The 17549-nt window shown below is 47.2% G+C and overlaps 2 protein-coding genes across 3 annotated transcripts in view; both read right to left on the bottom strand.

Moving 5' to 3' along the window:
* Nucleotides 1-6626, bottom strand: part of GNAI3 (G protein subunit alpha i3) — a 34513-nt gene extending 27887 nt beyond the window's left edge. Inside the window, exon 1 of the mRNA XM_081025052.1 lies at nucleotides 6205-6626. Within this exon, the coding sequence (XP_080881178.1) occupies nucleotides 6205-6322 (118 nt within the window). The 5' untranslated portion in view covers nucleotides 6323-6626. The remainder of the gene's footprint in view (nucleotides 1-6204) is intronic.
* Nucleotides 6627-7810: 1184 nt separating this feature from the next.
* On the bottom strand, nucleotides 7811-15703 carry GPR61 (G protein-coupled receptor 61). Of its 2 annotated transcripts, XR_013991702.1 has the most exons (4): nucleotides 15571-15703; nucleotides 12783-12904; nucleotides 10347-12549; nucleotides 7811-9679 (listed from the first exon to the last, which is right to left on the bottom strand). XR_013991702.1 is itself a non-coding variant. In XM_081025690.1 (3 exons), exon 3 carries the CDS (start codon nucleotides 11949-11951, stop codon nucleotides 10596-10598), a length of 1356 nt encoding a protein of 451 aa, XP_080881816.1. In that variant the 5' UTR covers nucleotides 11952-12549; nucleotides 12783-12904; nucleotides 15571-15703; the 3' UTR covers nucleotides 7811-10595. The 2 variants fall into 2 exon arrangements, 1 of the variants encoding a protein (XP_080881816.1); XM_081025690.1 differs by having other exon boundaries at nucleotides 7811-12549.
* Between the last annotated feature and the right edge of the window lie 1846 nt (nucleotides 15704-17549).

Below are 17549 nucleotides of genomic sequence, written 5' to 3' on the forward strand. Positions count from 1 at the left end.
ACATGCCTGATTCTACCCAGTTGTAGATTTACATGAACAGCAAGAAAAATTCAGAACACTATCTACTTTTAAGTTAAACAAAAATTTTTTGAGACGTAAAATGCTAAAATCATTCGAAAAACTAAGATTTCTGTGTGAATATTAAACATTCACCCATTTGAGAAGTAGACTTGATGACAAAAAGAGGACCATGGCAACAATGAACACAATAATATCTCAGCTAATCCTTAACAACCTGTCTTAAACTTTTAAGTATCTTCCAAGTTGAACTTGGAAATCAAAGGACATTCTTGTCTAAAGCCTACATCCTCCTGAAACTTGTCTCTAAGATCACTAGGCCATTATTCAGGCACAAGTCAAACAAATTTTGGTCTTTTTGGTATCCTCCTTCTTTACTTAAGTTCTTATCAGATATATTCATTTCTGTTACAACTTAAGAGCAAAACATGGAAAATAGGATATTTCATTTACATAGAACACTGTATCAAAACCAGCACAATTAAACAGATCTTAACACAAGGTTATTCAGCTCAAGCAGCTTAAATTACAGAAATGAGCCATATGATTGTAAGCAGGTAACAGGATAGCCTGGATAGATAAAGGCTTAAAGATAACTAACTTGCTAAATACTGAATAAGAATTATACCAAAACGAAGACAGTTAAAACTGGAGGGGAAATCAACTACTAGAACAATTTCCTTTTCTTTACATTCTCTTGAACACTTACATTATGGGCACTTTACGAATCTAAGTCTTTCAGGTTTCTAACTATCTTCCCAAATAGCTTTATTATGTTAAATTAAGTTCAAACTCAAGAATAAGAGAAATAACACAAAAATACGCCTCTTTATAACTTGCTAAAATATTCCATCTGGTTGATAATATTAACTCCAAAGACAAGGGACCCCTGAAATCAGACCTCTTGTGCAGAAAAAGGAAACCAAAGCTCAGAGATTAGGGCTGATCTCCCAATTTTCAGTCTTTTTGCTCTTCGCCCTACATTGCGTGGTGCCTCTTATTCCTGAATTGCGTTACCAGTTCAAAGAGATATACTTTAATAGTCTACCGTATTCTGTTGACCAGAAAACAAATTTTAAAACAAATTTCAGAAATCTGAACAAATTTAGTGTCCACTGTCTAGACGTTTCTTATGAGACCCACAAGTTGTTTGGTCTTTACTGCTAATATACTAGGTCCTGAGTACTTAGAGCATTTTTTACTCTCCACTTCCCCTAAGCCCCACCCCCCCAATACAACAAAACCAAACTAACATAAGGAGAACACAGCATGGATAGCTAAAATCTATGAGCAATCTGCTTTGCCAAATGTTTTTACCTACTCTCTAAAAAAACACCTAAGGAAGGTTATTCACAAGGAGCAAAACCGTCCATTTTATCCTTTCCCTTAGCTTTGGACAATTTTCTGGTACTCATAAAAATGGGGCGGGGGGGGGAGACAGCCAGGAAAAAGCAAGGATGATGAAGCATAGACCCTGTACTGATTATATGCATTTAAAAAAATCAATTCCTGAATTAAAATCGAAGGTAATTAAATGCAGGTGACTAACTATTCTGAGTTGGATGTGTTGATAATGGGGAGTTCAAGACCCTGCACCTTACCTCAAGTTGAATTTAACTACATCTCTCACCCATACAAAATGGCAACTTAATGTTGAGAATTAGCAGGCATATTCTTGTGAACTAATGAAAAACTAAAGCAGTGATATGTTTAGTTCTTCAATAATTCCATCTCATTCCATTAAGTCCAACTTCAATGGAATGAGTGCCTACAAGATGGCAGGCCCTGCCATCTATTAATCGTTAACTCTCTAGCCATGCGTGTTAACAGAGAATCTGACCCACCCAGCCCTTGAAAGGGCGAGCCTTGTGGAACTCACAACACCCCCTCAACCTTGCCCTAGTCCCACTAAGCTGACAAGATTGTGATGGGCACCTGACGAGGCTGGGCCAATCTGATATTCTTTCCCGGGAATCTGGAATGGGGATCTGGGTCAGAAGACATGAAGCACTTAACTACCAGGGCAGACAGTGTGTAAGCCAGAGGAGTCAGAGAAAGCCGGAGCTGAAAACTGGGAGTGAGCAGAGAAAGCTGATCTGGAGAGGTGACTTAACCAATAAAGCGGAGCAAGTGACCATACTGCTGTAGGAGAAACGGGAGCAGGGGCAGGAATCACAATCCACGTGCATACAACCTCTCTGGAGTTCATTTATCTACCTTGGATGTCTGATGCCTATGAAATTGCCTACTGTGCCCTTTCAACAAACCCCTCCTTGACTGGAACAGTATGAGTTTCTATCCTGCAAAAACATTTGTCCTGCAAAACATTTTAGCATTATATTAGGTTCTGCAGCAGATACAAAGACAAGAAATGCGTAGTTCTCAGCCCTCAAGGACCACAGAGTTAAGAGCAGCCAAATATACAAACAACCATAATATCAGGCAGACAGGCTATAAGAGGCATAAAAGTACTATAAGGTTTCAAAGAGAAGGACAGATCATATTCAATTAAGAACATCAAAAAGGTTTTACAAAGGGAACTAAATAGTAATCATAATAGATAGATGATGGTCTGGAATATTTTTAAAATGTATTTATAAGAAAAAGAAAATGTTGGAATGATAGTTCCAACAATAAAAAATAGCTCCAACAATAAAAAAATCACTTTTATTGGTCCATGAATTCCAAAAATCTGGTAACAACTGAGTCATAAAACTTGGCAATTGACTGGTTAAAAAATGAGAGCAAGAGTTAAAAAACAAACAAACAAATCCCATTTTCAGCCTAGGTAATTTTGAGATGATGATGCTGGAACAGAAAATTTCACTGCAAGCAGATTTAGGGGAGAGAAGCGAAGAAGGGAAGCAAGTTTGCTAAAGAGACTGCCCTGAGGTAAGTGGCAGAGAGCAGTTCATTAACTCACTGGGGAAACAGGAGAAAAAGGAGCCATCTGACATACAGAAAACACATTTCTCAAAAATTCCAAGTGAAAAACTGTCCTCTCAAAGAGGAAATAAAAGACTCTTCACAGTGTCTAGATTTTTTCTTTGGCATTCCGAACATTCCTTTTTTGCACAGCTACTGATTGTCCTGGTCCAAGATGAGGGACTTCAAAAAAATGGAAGTTAGGTAGTATTGTGGAAGAACCTGATGAAACACCATGGCCACTCTCGCCAGAAAAATGTATAACATAAATTTGCTAACCATTTTAGAAAGGTCATGGATTTTTTGAAGCACTAAAGGGATATGCATGCCCCAGGTTTGTTTTTTTTTTAAATACAGTAATATTTGATGAACAACTATTATGTGCCAGGACAGACAAGGGCAAGTAAATAGATCTCAACTCAGACTAGCTCGATAGCTTCAGAGTGATGAAGTAAAAATGACTTACATGTACATCAGAAGAGGTATTCTACAGTAAGAAAACTCTTTGTATACTGTGATGGCTATATTTTGCTTATAAAAATAGCAAAGACGACAACTTTAATTTCACATGTGCGTTATGATATGGTTCAAGCAAGAGCATCCGTCTGTGCAATCTATTTGAATTTGTTGACTTAACTTGCTCAAAAATATAAAAAAATCTTACTTAAAGCAATGAAACTGATAAAAATTAAAAGCAAACACTTTAGTAGTTTGATTTTTACTTACTGCTTTTGAAGTTCCCTAAGTCATCATGTGTTTAAATTTTTTTTAATTAAACGTACTATTTATAAAGTCCTGAAGAAAGATTTTTCTAGACATTTGGACAAGTTCTACTTGTCCAAGTGCTGCCTGCCAAATCCTGCCATCTGGAAGAAAGCCTCACCGTTTACAACTATGTTACAATAGGCTAGGTCCTGAGGGGATCTCCTGTGGTCAATGTAAATCAAAACACCCACAGAAGATGAGACCTTAAATTTCATTAATCTAACCGATCAATACAGACAATGCTAATGCCTTGAGCACTGTGGTTTCTATCAAACATAAGAAAGGCCCCGGGAGCAATGGAACATTAATTAGCTGGTTCATGCTGGTTAACAATAAATACCCTTTCCCCAAAAAGAAGACCTAGCCAGACAATCAGCTCTAATGCATCTTTTGGAGCAAAAATTAACATAAGACCCCATCTTATAGTCTTATTTTACTAAGACGGGGTCTTATAGGACATAAGATCCCGTCTTAAAACGGGGTATAATATAATATAATGTAATATAATATAATACCCAGTCTTATTTTACTACAAGACTGGGTCTTTAAAAAAAAAACCAAAAAAAAGCTTTTATTGGGGAAGGGGAACAGAACTTTATTGAGGAACAGTGTGTACTTTCAGGACTTTTTTTCCAAATCAAGTTGTTGTCCTTTCAATCTTAGTTGTGGAGGGCACAGCTCAGCTCCAGGTCCAGTTGCCGTTGCTAGTTGCAGAGGGCGCAGCCCACCATCCCTTGCGGGAGTCAAACTGGCAACCTTGTGGTTGAGAGCCCACTGGCCCATGTGGGAATCAAACCGGCAGCCTTCAGAATTAGGAACATGGAACTCTAACCACTTGAGCCACCGAGCCAGCCCAAGACCAGGTCTTAAAATTATAAGACCCCGTCTTATATTATAATTTTAAGACCCGACCTTATATTAATTTTTGTTCCAAAAGACGCATTAGAGACGATTGTCCAGCTAGGTCTTATTTTGGGGGAAACATGGTATTTAAGAAGCACATACTATGTGCCAAAGACCATGCTCATTCACAAATAATACCTATTATACAGAGACTGGCCATCTAGAAATACAATTTGAATTCACGTGTTCTGAAAGATCAGGCATTCAAACTGAAAGCTCAAGCTCCAATGCCTAACTTTCCCCCTACCTCCAAGAAGCTGTTACCAAGGCTTCTGCAATCTACAAACCACCAAATATGTTAACATGAAGAGACTAGCATGGGCAGCCAGCACACACTGGAGTACAAAATTAGGTTATGGTGCTGCATCCTGTCCTCTCGGGCTTTACATCACGGAAATTTGGCACTTCTCCTAAAGTGACTTCTTTTTCTCAAAATCCATTGTTTTAAAAAGTAAAGTTCTACTGCTTACAAAAACCATCACTCCTACTTATTGTCCAACAGTTCTCTAGAAAATATGTATAATGAAGAAATGTGACTCGATTGATCGGTAAGCTGATGCCAGGGCATTCTATGTGGTTTACTGAACTCTAGAAGCCAGTCTCTCAAAAATGTTAAAACTAATCACGCAGAGTACGATGCATCTGACTGCACATAAATGCCACGTAAAACGTTTATGTCAAGAAAAATGAACAGTAATTCCTGAAGCCGGGAGTTTTAGTTTGAAGAGACCAAAAAGATGAAACATCTCACCAGAAGTTTCCCACAGCCTGTATAGTAAATATGCCCAATTCTGTCATTTATCCCAAGATAATTCCATTCCCACTGCACATCCTCCCTAACAACTATTCAACACCAACGTGTAACCTATTGTTCACTGCATCTTTTGCCACAAACCTCAAATAAAGCCAGTCCTTAAATTTGCTCAGCCCACACCGTCTCCCCTTTATAAAAACAAGCAGTTATAAAACCTTAAGAAAATAAAAACGATCGGAAAAGGTGGGAAATCATATACAGTCTCTGTACTCAGGTATAAAGCTCTTTTCCTTTATACCCGAAAGCTTTGGATTTATCTCAACCACACACGTCCACGTTCAGGGATAACCCAGGGTTCCTCCACCTCAGCAACAGTTCAAAATGCCCACTCTCTGATCAATGACAGGGTCCTTTGGGACCACTCTGTCCTAGCCTCTCTTTCTATTGCTCATAATTATTCAATGATTCAAGCGTTCCAGCTACCTACCCTGCTTGAAAGTGTCACCACGCTCTCACCTCCCAAGCCACTACACGAGCCCACCACACTACCCGTCCTCCTGGCTACCGACACACTGCAACCCCTTTCAAACCCTCCTAATATCCTCCTCTTCCTTTAGGACCTCCTCCCACATGCCTCACACAGTCTAAACGTCCTATTGCCCCAAACTCTTCGCTAAACGCCATTCCAGCACGGTCACACCCTCTCCCGTCTAATTCCTACAACCCCCAAACCCGACCCGTGTGCTTCACGCCCTCCACCCGCTTCGGGGTCCTTTCCCTCAGGGCCCCCAGTGCCGAGGCCCTCCCGACCCCCGCCAGCCCCGCCCCCAGCCCCTCACCGAGCAGCAGCAGCTTCACTTCTTTGGCCGCTTTCTCCCCGTCCTCCCGCAAGTTGCGGTCGATCATCTTGCTCCGCTCCACCGCCGCCTTGTCTTCGGCGCTCAACGTGCAGCCCATGGCGGCGGCGGGAGAGGGGACCGGGCCCGGGCTCACTCACACACCGCGGAGACTGCGATTCGGCCGGCCGAGACAGCGTCTTCTGCTGGGCGGCGGCCCTCTCCGTCAGCTCTCCGAGCGCCCGGACAAACCGGATATCCGGCGTGTACGACACTTCCGGCAACGCCCAGCGGCCGTTCCTGTTTGAGCGCCTCTGGCTGGGGTAGAAAAGGTGCAACCGGAAGCGGAAGTACGGGGAGCAGGAGAAGGAGGGCGAGGCCCGGCTGCGGAACTCACCTTGCGGTGCTCGACGTTAGACTCCTTTCACCCTTTCGGCTGCCTTATTTGGATAAATGTAAAAAAACTGGGGACTAGCTTCTTTACTTCTTGGCGCCCTCCGGAAGTCACACAACCCTGTTTTGGATGGCTGGGTTGGTGGGGGGGATTCCCAAATAAGAGCCCGGAGCCCGCACGGAAATTTCCGCTGGGAATTTCTCCCTGGCCAGAAAGCCCCCTTTGATCTCTGGATTTGGAAACTCGGGTTCCCTGCCTAAGTTAGGGTAGGACGCGTTCTCTGCCGGGGTCGTCTAAGCCAGACGAGAGCAAACTGCAGAGCCGGGGCCCCGCCGCGCTTCACATCCGGTATCTAAGAGCGACCCTGCCTGGGACTTGAGACATCCCTCTCTGCCTCCTCCTCCTCCTCTCGCCTCTCGCCTCCTGCTGTCTGGTCCTCGTGCCGTTAGGTGCGAATTTCGGGCTTGAAAGTTGCCCAGCCGCTAGGTTAGCAAAGGGCCACGTAGTGCATGCTACCTGAAAGGTAAGCGTGTAGTTCCTCCGTGAAATTTCCGTGCAGCCTTTCCCAAAATAAGCCTGTTTTCATCGCTCACATACATGCTGTCCGCGTCAGGGGCTTAGGACGTCCACCAAGGTTACTTCATCTCAGTCCCGCACCCCAAAACAAACCAGTGCATCCTGTGAATCTCCTGAAATTTCCTGTTGTGGTACCACACGAAAAGGGAAGTTGCAGTAAAATTGGCCTCTCAGCTCTAGCATCATGTGAAAATTAATAAATCCCCTATGAAGGCCCCAGATCGATGGTCTTTTTGTCACTCATGACGTTGGGTACTACCGGGAAGGTGACCCTGAATTATCTTTACTGCCAAATAGACCCACAAATACCATGCGTTATAGAGAGGGGAACACTCGTAGCCCCCAAAACCTTTCCCTGTGATTAAAATTACTTCCCTCATAGAATCTGAACCTTAGAATATAAGGTCCCAACGGAAAGGTCTATATAATGATTGAATAATTAGAGGCATTTCTTGAGAGCCACCCTGAACAGCCTCATGCCCCGTAGCTTACTACCAGTTCTCCAAAGTTTGAAGTCTCCTACTCGTGCCCTAATAACTGTTAGAATAAAAGGGACTGCTTTCCCATGGTCAGTACTTACAGGGAGAAAGGGCCAGAGGAAAAGGAAGAAAAACCAGTATTTATTGAGTACCTGTTTGCCAAGTATGGCTAGGTGCTTCCACATGTCTCTTAATCCTCACAACAACCCTGTGAGGTAGGTAATGTTATCCCCATTTTCACAGATGAGGAAGTAGGCTCAGAAATTAAACATCTTTCCCAACTTCACACAGTGAGCAGGTGTATCTGTCTGACTCCAAATGCACCCCTTTACTACTCTGCCACTGTGTTACCTGGGGAAACCTGACGGCAAGGTTTTCATCTAGGATTGAGAGTTACCCCAACACGTCCAGGGTGCAGGATAAAGTAACTGACAGGACGGTTACTGATTCTTCAGTGGATTAGGGAGGTCAAATTGTGTCCAGGAACAACTTGCACAGCTAAAGATTGCACATGGAACTTTACCCAAGTGATCCTTGTGGCTAGAAAACTCTTAGGAGGTTGTCATGGCAGGAAGTGTTGGGAAAGTTCTCAGCATAATAGAAACTTTTATTTCCTTCACGATCTACTCAAAATAAATGGCAAACGAACCAGCATATGTCGAACTCTGTAATAAATGCCAGTGAGATCACAGTGCCAGGAAATGTCAGCCTGAATTAGAGCTATCCTTAAATTTAAATTTTTCTTCTTTGATGTATGGGAAGGAAGGGTTGGAGGGCAAAGTCAAAGGAAAAGGCAAAATAAATTAACAAAATGGCTGCCAGACAATGTTGAGTGTCCTCCCCACTCCCCTTTACCCACTGGCAGGCACCTTTCCTGTTTCCACTGGACACACACTGCCACCTACTGGCAATGCTTAGGGCCTACTAGCAGATCAGTGATGTTTGGAAGAGTTTTCCCCTATCTAGGAATGAGATTCCCCCCTTTTCAGTTTATCTTAAAAGAGAGAAGAGAGGAGAATATGTTTTGCAATCACAAGACTCTCCTCGTTGTATATACTATCTAAGGGATTTCCTCAATATAATAGGCACTAGACTAGAGTAAGTCTAGTGGTAGGAAGACAGAAACCTGATAATTTCCCTAGATCTAAAGGGGGAAAGCGGTTTGCCTAGTTTCATTTAATAAGGTATTTTTTCAAGTAGAGTTTCATTTACAACCCCCACACTTTACGTAGTCTGCAGGAAGCCCCCGTGTAGGTATCTTGCTATAATGGACTGAACTCTCGTAAGTTAGAATCACGAACATATTCTCCAGTGCATTTCTCACACACATTTTCTAGCGCTTCACCAGAGGTAAATGCTCTGTAAAAATGCAAGGTACCTGGTCAAATAAGACTGAACTCCTTGAAGGCAGTGACTCTACATCCCTTATGTGGGTCCCAGAAAATATTGGGTATTCAACTATTATACACTGAATTGAACCGAAGGAGTCAATGTTGATAATCAGTATAACTTTCATAATAAAAATTATTTATTGGCTGTTTAAAGGGGAAACTAAACCACTCCCACTGGGCCATATTCCCTTTCGATGCTCAGTGAGCCAGGAATTTGTTCAAGTACAGACCACACCACCCTCTGGTACTCCCTCGACCTTTTAATGTTACCTGATTCAACTGAGGGAAGTGGATGGACAAGTAGTCCCAGATGGATGTCCTATCCAGTTTGCAATTATTCCCCTTTCCTTGAAAAATACCACCACCGTTAGCAACCAACACAGTTCCTACAGTCTCAGTCAGCGAACAGCTGAGCCCCACTCCTGTGCCCTCTCTCCAACCCAGGGCTGCAGATAGGAGAGAGGTTTAAGTCTTTGTCACTGAAGCTAATTTTGAGAGCGAAGAATGGGAGTAGGGAAGCATTTAATGGACCATGGAAACCCCACCCTACCCGTTCCCAACCTTAGTCTCTGTACCCGATTGTCCAGGGGGCTGGAGGTGGGTCACTGCCACGAGGATAGAGATCAGGGAGGCCAGTCCTAGAAAGAAAAAAATATATTTACAGTATTATTGGTCAGGGTGATTGCCTGGCCTCTCTGTATCCAAACACCTTTGCAATTCAAATGCTAGCCCCTACTTTCAACCATTCAACCCCCAATCTTTCTACTTCTTTATCCTAAAAGACAGGAAGATGGAGCCACCCTGTCTTATTCTTGCCTCTGCTGAGATCAAGCCCCAAGCCTATCTCGCATTGCAGGAGAGAGACAGAGAAACAGAACAGAAGGGCTGTTCCTGGAGGGTGAGAGAGCTGCAGTCAGCTTTCCTGTCTTCTGCTCTCTGTATTTGATTGATACTTCCATTGCTTCTAGATAAACTCAGGAAAGGAATGTACCCTGCAGATCCTCTCACTTTCAGGAAACCTTAGGTCTAAAACTAGGCAAAGATCTATTAATTCAAACGGAAATATTTGGCTGTAATTTAGTTCTTTTAAAGGAATTTAGTTAGTTCTTAGCAAGGAGATGGAAAGACATGGATCATTTTCTTACCTTGCTTGGGCGCAATTAGTGTCCTGGACAATTACACTGAAAAATGAAATCTCCTAAAGTGTCCCCAGAATAACTCCAAACCTGGACTGCTGCCCTGCATCCTCCACCTCCCACCCTTAGCGAGTTTCCCTGCTTCCTGAGGCATGGAAAGTGCACTCACCTTCGTGACCCTTTACTCTCATCACCAGGTTCCCTCCCCCAGTAGTCAAAGATCATAGCCATGTCCAAGGCATTTGCCACATGTCCATCCTGTTGGCTCTGTTCCTGACCCAGGAAACACCAAGCAAAAGCTGTGTGCAGAGACCCCAGCCCCAGCCCCAGTTAGCCGGGCAAAGGTGATCCCACAAGGTGCTCCTTGCAGTCCTAACCACCTCCCAGCCCCGTTTCCCTCCAAGTGTCCAGCGGCCCATCATGATTCAGGTCGAGGGGAGGGGGCAGGACGGAGGTAGCTGTCTGACATGATGATGTCGCTGGTAAGTCGTTGCTCCAGGAACTCAGAGGTCTCCTCAGCTATCTGGCCTGGAATTCGAAAGTCAACAGCAGCTGGCTCCTGCTTGGGGCTGGGTAGGGGTCGGGAAACCCAGGACTCCGTGGGACAGCCAGTCCCTTGAAGGAATTGCAGGAAGTTCTCCTCAATGGACCCCTCCCGGCTAGGTAGCCTCAGCTCTTCCTCTGGAGCCTGCTTGAAGAAGCAGACAAACTGCTTGCTGAGTTCCCCCCGGATCTGCCGATTGAGACACCCATAGAAGAAAGGGTTGGAAGTGAAGCAGAAGTAGCCGATCCAAGTCACCACATTCTCCACCTGCCCAGTCGAAATGGGCTGAGCACTTAGGGCAACGTAGAGGTGAAAAGAAAAGTAGGGCAACCAACAGAGCAGGAACTGTCCCCCCACAGCCAGGAGGACCACTGCCGCCTTCCCTCCCCCAAACGTCCGGTGCGGGGTGGTCTGGTGGGCCCCCGAGCTGGTGACCATGGTGGAGCGGCTGCTGAGAGACTCAGAGCGTTGCCGGGGCGTCTCCATCCACGTGGGGAGCGGTCCGTGCTGCATGGCGGCCACACGGGCCACTCGGAACATGCTGCAGTAGACCACGAGGATGAGGAGCAGGGGCACCAGGAAGTAAAGGACAGCGAAGGCCACCACGAAGAGCTGGCAGGAGGCGCTGTGGCTCCATTGGAGCGAGCAGCCCGGGGGGATGCTGGGAGCTCCTTCCTCCCTGGAGACCCTTCCGAGCACTGGCACCGAAGCCATGGCCACGGCCTTCACCCACACCCCCACCAGCACAGAGGCCACCAGCCCCAGCGTCATGCGCACCTCGTAGCGCATAGGGTGGACCACATAATAGTAGCGCTCCACATTGATGGCCGACACCGAGAGAATGGCCAGGCTGACAAAGCACACACTCAGAAACAAGTAGAGGCGGCAGGTGACCTCCCCAAAGAGGTCATGGTCAAAGAGGGCAGAGCTGGAAAGCATGGCCAGCGGCATGAGGGTCAGTGCAGCCAGGAGGTCCACCAGGCAGAGGTGGAAGACGAAGACAAACTTTCGGAGAGCGGGTGTCTTGGCGATAACAGCCATCACAGCAGCATTGCCAGCCACAGCGGTCAAGTCCAGCAGGAGCATAAAGAAGAGGGCCACAGATTCTGACGCCACGTCCCGCAGCCCCACCTCCGGGACCCCACTGGCAGTAGAGGGACCTGGGGTTTGAGGGAGCCTCCCCAGAGTGGAAGAGTTCCCTGATGACGGGGGGATGGGTGAGGACTCCATGGGGCCGAAAGAGGACACCCAGGACACCTCCTGTCACAGGCCCATCCCCCATCCTAGTCCAGTGACCCTGGGATGGCAAGCCCAGGCCCAGGCTTCCCAATGCTGTGTGGGGATGGGGGTGTGGGGAGAGGGTGCCTCCTGCTGGAGTCTGTCTCTCAGGCAGGCTCTTATTGCCAGCCTTCGAGGCTGGGCTGCTGGTACGGAGTGCCAGCCCAGTAACTGAGGGCTCAGGAGCTCATCTCTCTGAGAGGAGGTAGTTCCAGGTCTGCGTTGGTGACTGAGAAGACGCAGGATGACGGAGCCTTGGCTCCTTCTTTCCCACTTCCTTTCCTCTGTTGTCCATACCCTCCCCCCCCTTTCAAGGACTGTTATCCAGAGATTCTATGTCCTCTGTTCCCCTTTCCCAGGGTCCTGCTGAGCTCTGGGACAGTGCCCCAGTTTTAAGGTTGCTTATGTAAATTTCCTGATTTCTTGTCTCCTCAGAATGGTAGGAACTATTGGGGATAGCAGAAGGAGCACAAGATTTGGCTTCCAGTCCCAGGTCTGGGAATTACTAACTCAGTGACTCTTCTGAAGTTCAGTTTCCTCATAAAGGCATCTGTAAAATAAAGGGAATGATACCTACTTCACAATCGTGCTTAGAGGATACTGTGAGATTTATAAATAATAATACTAATAATAAGCAGTGACATCCACATGCCAGGCCCTGTTCTAAGCACTCTGTGTATACTAATTCATTTTCATCTTCATGCAACCCTGTTGGGTACATATTATTCTTATCCCCAATTTGCAATTGATGAAACTGAAGCCTAGAGAGGTTAAGTAACTTACCGAAGGTCACAAACCTAGTAAGTGGCTAGGTCCGGGTACAGCCCCAGGCGGTCTGGCTCCAGGGCCAGTACTCTTCCAGCCCACCACGCCATGCCTCACTTGGTGGTACCCTTCCACAGTGGCTGGAACATAATCGGCATTCAGTAAATAGTAGTTGAATTTAAACCATCTCTAAAAATGTCTCTCCCTGCTCGGGGACTACCACTGAGAAGAGATTCCCCTGAAAAGGGGAAGGATTGTGCTTTAGTCTGACACCACCACCCCTAAGACAAAGAGCTGACACTTTAGGAGTCTTAAGAAGGAGCAGTCAAAAGAAAATGTCCCAGCTAGAAGGAAACTGGGAGTTCAGCTCATTCAGCCTCCACTGCTCCCAAAGCCAGAAGGGCATACGTCACTTGAAACATGGCCCTCTCCACCCACTCATTGACTTCTCAAGGCCATTATGCCCCTGCAGGTGGTAGAGGAGCTGGCCCTAACCTCCCACTCCCCAGGGCCCCAGACCTCTGCTCATTGGAGCTGACCACCTGAGGACCCCTGGCCCAAAGCCCTCTTGTTCCAGGACTGTTACCATGTCACAGAATGGGAAGGGAGAAGCAGGCATCTATGTAAGACAGGGGTACACCTGAGAGTGGGTACATGACTGCGACTGTGGAAGTGGGTGAGCATGAAGCAGAAAAGAAAACTGGAAGAAACTGGGAGATGAAGAAGCCTGGGGTTTCAGCATCTCTCATTTCTCCAGATCACATGGCAGATCAAATATGTTTTATATGACTCATTGTCCAGGCTGAGTTTGTATATAATTGGATTAAACTGCCCAACTTTAAATTTTAGAATTTTGAATTTTTTTAATTTCCATATACTATTCCTGCAGTCCAGATTCCCTCGGTATAGTGTGCTAAGGTATGCAAATGAGAGACAAACTATGGAGATGCCAAGATGGGTTTTCTGTAGATGAGTCACATGTTTTCTGGGTCCCATTTTCCTCGTCTGTAAAATGGGAGGGTTGGACTGGACCACCTCCAAGCTTCCTATATATGACAATATTTGATGGCTCTGTGAGTGCCTGGGCTACAGAGGGCCTGGCAGTTGCTCAATTAAAAAAACCCATCATTTCTCTGACTGCAACGCGGAGGACCACGTGGGGCAGATGGGCCCCCATCCTCCTCCATAGTTACAACCTACAATCACCCTTGGTTTTAGCATTGCCACCAACCTTGCACTTATTTAACTTCTAGCATGCCAGGCAGGCAATAGGTACTCAACACAATTTTATGAATTGAATCAAACTCAAATTGATCAGTTGAATGTCTGCTGCCAATACATACTCCAAGAACACTCAGTCAGTCAGCTGTGTGCCAGCCAGGAGCCGCTCTCCTGGAAAGAGTAACCTGGGCTCCCATACTCGAGGCAGCCCTAACTTTGGACAACCTCCTAGAAACGTGCCTTTCTCCCTAGGGATAACGGAAAACTCATGTCACTGTTAAAATGGCCACATAGATTCAGGGGCTGCAGAAAAGACAAAGAGAGAGACCCAAAGTGAAGATATCAGCTTCTCATAAGACAGTCTACCAGAGAAAAATGCAGAAAGAAATACCAGGGAGGCATCCTGGCCCTTTACTCCCCATGTCATGACTCCCTCATCCCTTCTATTGGGCCCCAAGAGTGGGGTCCAAGAGACATGGCTCGGAGGCCCTGGGAGCTGAAAGAGTAAAGGCCCACCTGCATGGACCTGCATGGACATCAAGAGTCTGCCAGCAGGGCCTACCAGGGTCCCAGACTGAGGGAAGCAGACACGCTTTCCACGTGGAGATGGCGGGAGTGCTGAGCAGCCATAATGGAGCCCTAAGCAAGAGAGCTTTGGATATTTCTCTTTTCCACAGCTCCCTTGGCCTTGCCGGTATCTCCACACTGACACCTAAATTCCAGGATTCCAATTGACCTCCTAACAGGTAGACCGATATACCTGCTCCCCGGCCCTCCCTCATTGCTGGGCTGGGGTTGAGGAGGAGAGGGCTGTGGTGTGAGAGTGTCATCGGGGAAGCCCGGGAGCCTCAGTCCCTTCTAGCTCATATCATCATGCCTTCTCAGATGCTCCTCTCCTTCCATTGCTTCCTTCCAGCTACACCTCCCCCGCCCCCACCCACCCTCACCTCCAGGACCTCTCAGTAGCTGAAGGCTTTGCCACCCTAGGGACTGAGGTTTGGGCCTCTAGCAGGGACCTGGTCAAGTTACAAATATCCTCGTTTCAAGATACAAGCTGCATATCGATGTCCAGCCAAAGGCCACCGAGGGTCAGTGGGCTTCATGCACCTGTTTCCCAGATACGGAGCTGCCACCCCAAGGACCCGAGCCTGGCCTTTCTTCAGACAAGAGCAAGCCCTTCCTAAGGCAGGGGACGTTTCCAGGGGGCTGCGGCACCTCTCTCTGGCAGAGTTGCCCACACCCAGGACACAGAGTTACCCAGAGGCCTGGGTGCCAAAGGACCCATTCGTAGGACGTAGGGGACTCATCTCGATGACATGGAGCAAGACAGATGGAGAAGCCTGTCTGTCTGCGGGATGTGGGTACTCCTGCTGGCAGGAGATCAACCCCATCTCTAGGCTTCAGAGATGCCCACACCCCAGTACTGCCTTCGGGATACCTGGGAGCCATCCTTGGCATAACTGCCCACCATAAGGTAGGGTGGGCTGGTCCCCGGGAGGCAGAGCAACCCTTCTGTAGGGAACCTCAGCACCCCGCACCAGGCCCCGGTCTTGCCCCCATCCCTGGCCTAGTCGGCAACTCCTACCTTTGCTGAGCAGCTCCCGGTTCCCATGTGATAGCTCCTCTCAGCTGATGTTTCTCCAAGGCTGCTGAAGCCGGAGCCACTGCAGTGAGCGTGAGAGGCAGCCGGCAGAGCAGGAAGCGCCGAGAGCTTCTGGGTCCTAATGGCCTCCTACTTCCCACCCAGCCCCTTGGAGCCCCTTCAGGCACCCATGCCCTCAGGTGAGGCCCCCAGAGTCAGCCCCTGCCCCTCCCACTGCCCTTAGGCTGCTTGAGTGGCATCTCCAAAGCCTAGTGGGGCCAGGTGATGGGAGGCAGGGGAGACCCTCCTGGTCAGCCAGATGTAGTCAAAAGAACACTCGCAGTCAGAACACCCAGGTTTAAGGCCTGGCTCTGGCACTTACTAGCTGTGTGACCTTGAGCAAGTCACTTCCCTCTTCTGACCTTGTTTTCTTATCTGTTCAAAGAGGATATAGGATAGATGATATCTGAGGTTCCTGACAGTCCTGACATTGCATGGTTCTAGGTGACCTGCGAACCAAGGTGCTTTGTAGCAGGCCAGTCAGTGCAGACACAGAGCCCCGGGGGTAGGCCTGGCAGAGGCTAAGGCCCCAGAACTGGCCCAAAGTCTGGCTCCTTGGAAGCTGCTGAATGTGTATGGAGGACAAGTTTCAGAGTGACAGTCATGTTTGAAGGGGTGCTAAAGGCCTTGTCCTAACCCTGCACATGTCCCTCAGAAAGCACATTATTATTGTTTCCTTAGATTGTATGTTTACTTGGTATGGGGCTATGAGCGCTGATGGAAATGGGGGTATCTATTAATACCAGCCCTGGGCCATTTGTGTGATCACCATAACCTGCTCCCTGAAGGCAGAGTGGGAGCCAGGTACTCTGGAAGCCTCCGATTGGTCTGTAGGACTGGACAGAGCTGGGGAACATCAAGTATGGAGGGTCCAAAGCCACGCAGTGAACCTTTGGTGGTGAGAGGAAGGGTCATGGCTTCCCACGAGCTATGAAGAAAACGATTAGTGTCCCTAGGTAGAGGACTGACACCCAAGGATAGGACCCTAACATGGTAGAGCTGAAAGACATCCTATAGGCCAAAGCACCCACGTTTCTGAGGCCCAGAGAGGTGAAGAGCTTGTCCAGAACCACACAAGGCAGAGCCATGAGCCTAGACAAGGAAATCAGACATGATCCCTACTCCAAAGCCCTCTGCCCTGAGACGTGCCCATCCAGAAACTCCTTCTGTCTCTAAAAGGGAAGATAGGAAATTCTGGAATTGTTTACCAAACCCAACCCAAAGAGCCATAAGAACAATGAATTACGTACCGAGGGAACTCAAGAAGGGTAAGGTGGCTGCCCCAGGTCAACAACAAAGAGGCCGCTGACTAGCCCAGACCCAACTCAGTAATCTCTACTATCCCCAGCCACCCTTTCTTGAGCCCTTATGAGTGCCAGGCACTTAACATACAGTCCCTTTAATCCTCATACCAGTTCTATGAGGCAGCCATTATTTACCTTAGTTTACAGAGAAGGAAATGGGTGCCAGAGAGTACGTGACTTTCCCCAGATCACACAGTGAGTAGGTTCCGGAGCCAGTATTTGAACCCAGGTCGGTTTGAAGCCAAAGCATTTACTCCTTCCCCCAGTTCCCCATGGCCTCTCTGGAGGCCTGAAATGGGACTCTGGGCGGAAGCTCCAAAGCGAGTCCATGGAAGCAGCTAATGTCTTCCAGGAAACAGCTTACGACAAAACGAGATATACCTGAGTACAGGGAAATCAAATTAAAATATTACATTAAACCTTGTAGACAGAAAAGTGATTTTTATCAAACCCTGTGCTGTCGTATTGGCAAGATCATCTTGGCGTCAATCAAATCCTCTGGGATCAGGTAAATCCACCCCTGATTAACACCTACTTCCTTCCCGCAAGGGCCCAGCCCAGACTGACATGGCCCCCTTCCAAATGTTCAGCAGAACCAGAGCAGACTCAAGTTTATTA

This window comes from Rhinolophus hipposideros (genome assembly GCF_964194185.1).
Source record: "Rhinolophus hipposideros genome assembly, chromosome: 19".
NCBI classification, from domain to species: domain Eukaryota; kingdom Metazoa; phylum Chordata; class Mammalia; order Chiroptera; family Rhinolophidae; genus Rhinolophus; species Rhinolophus hipposideros.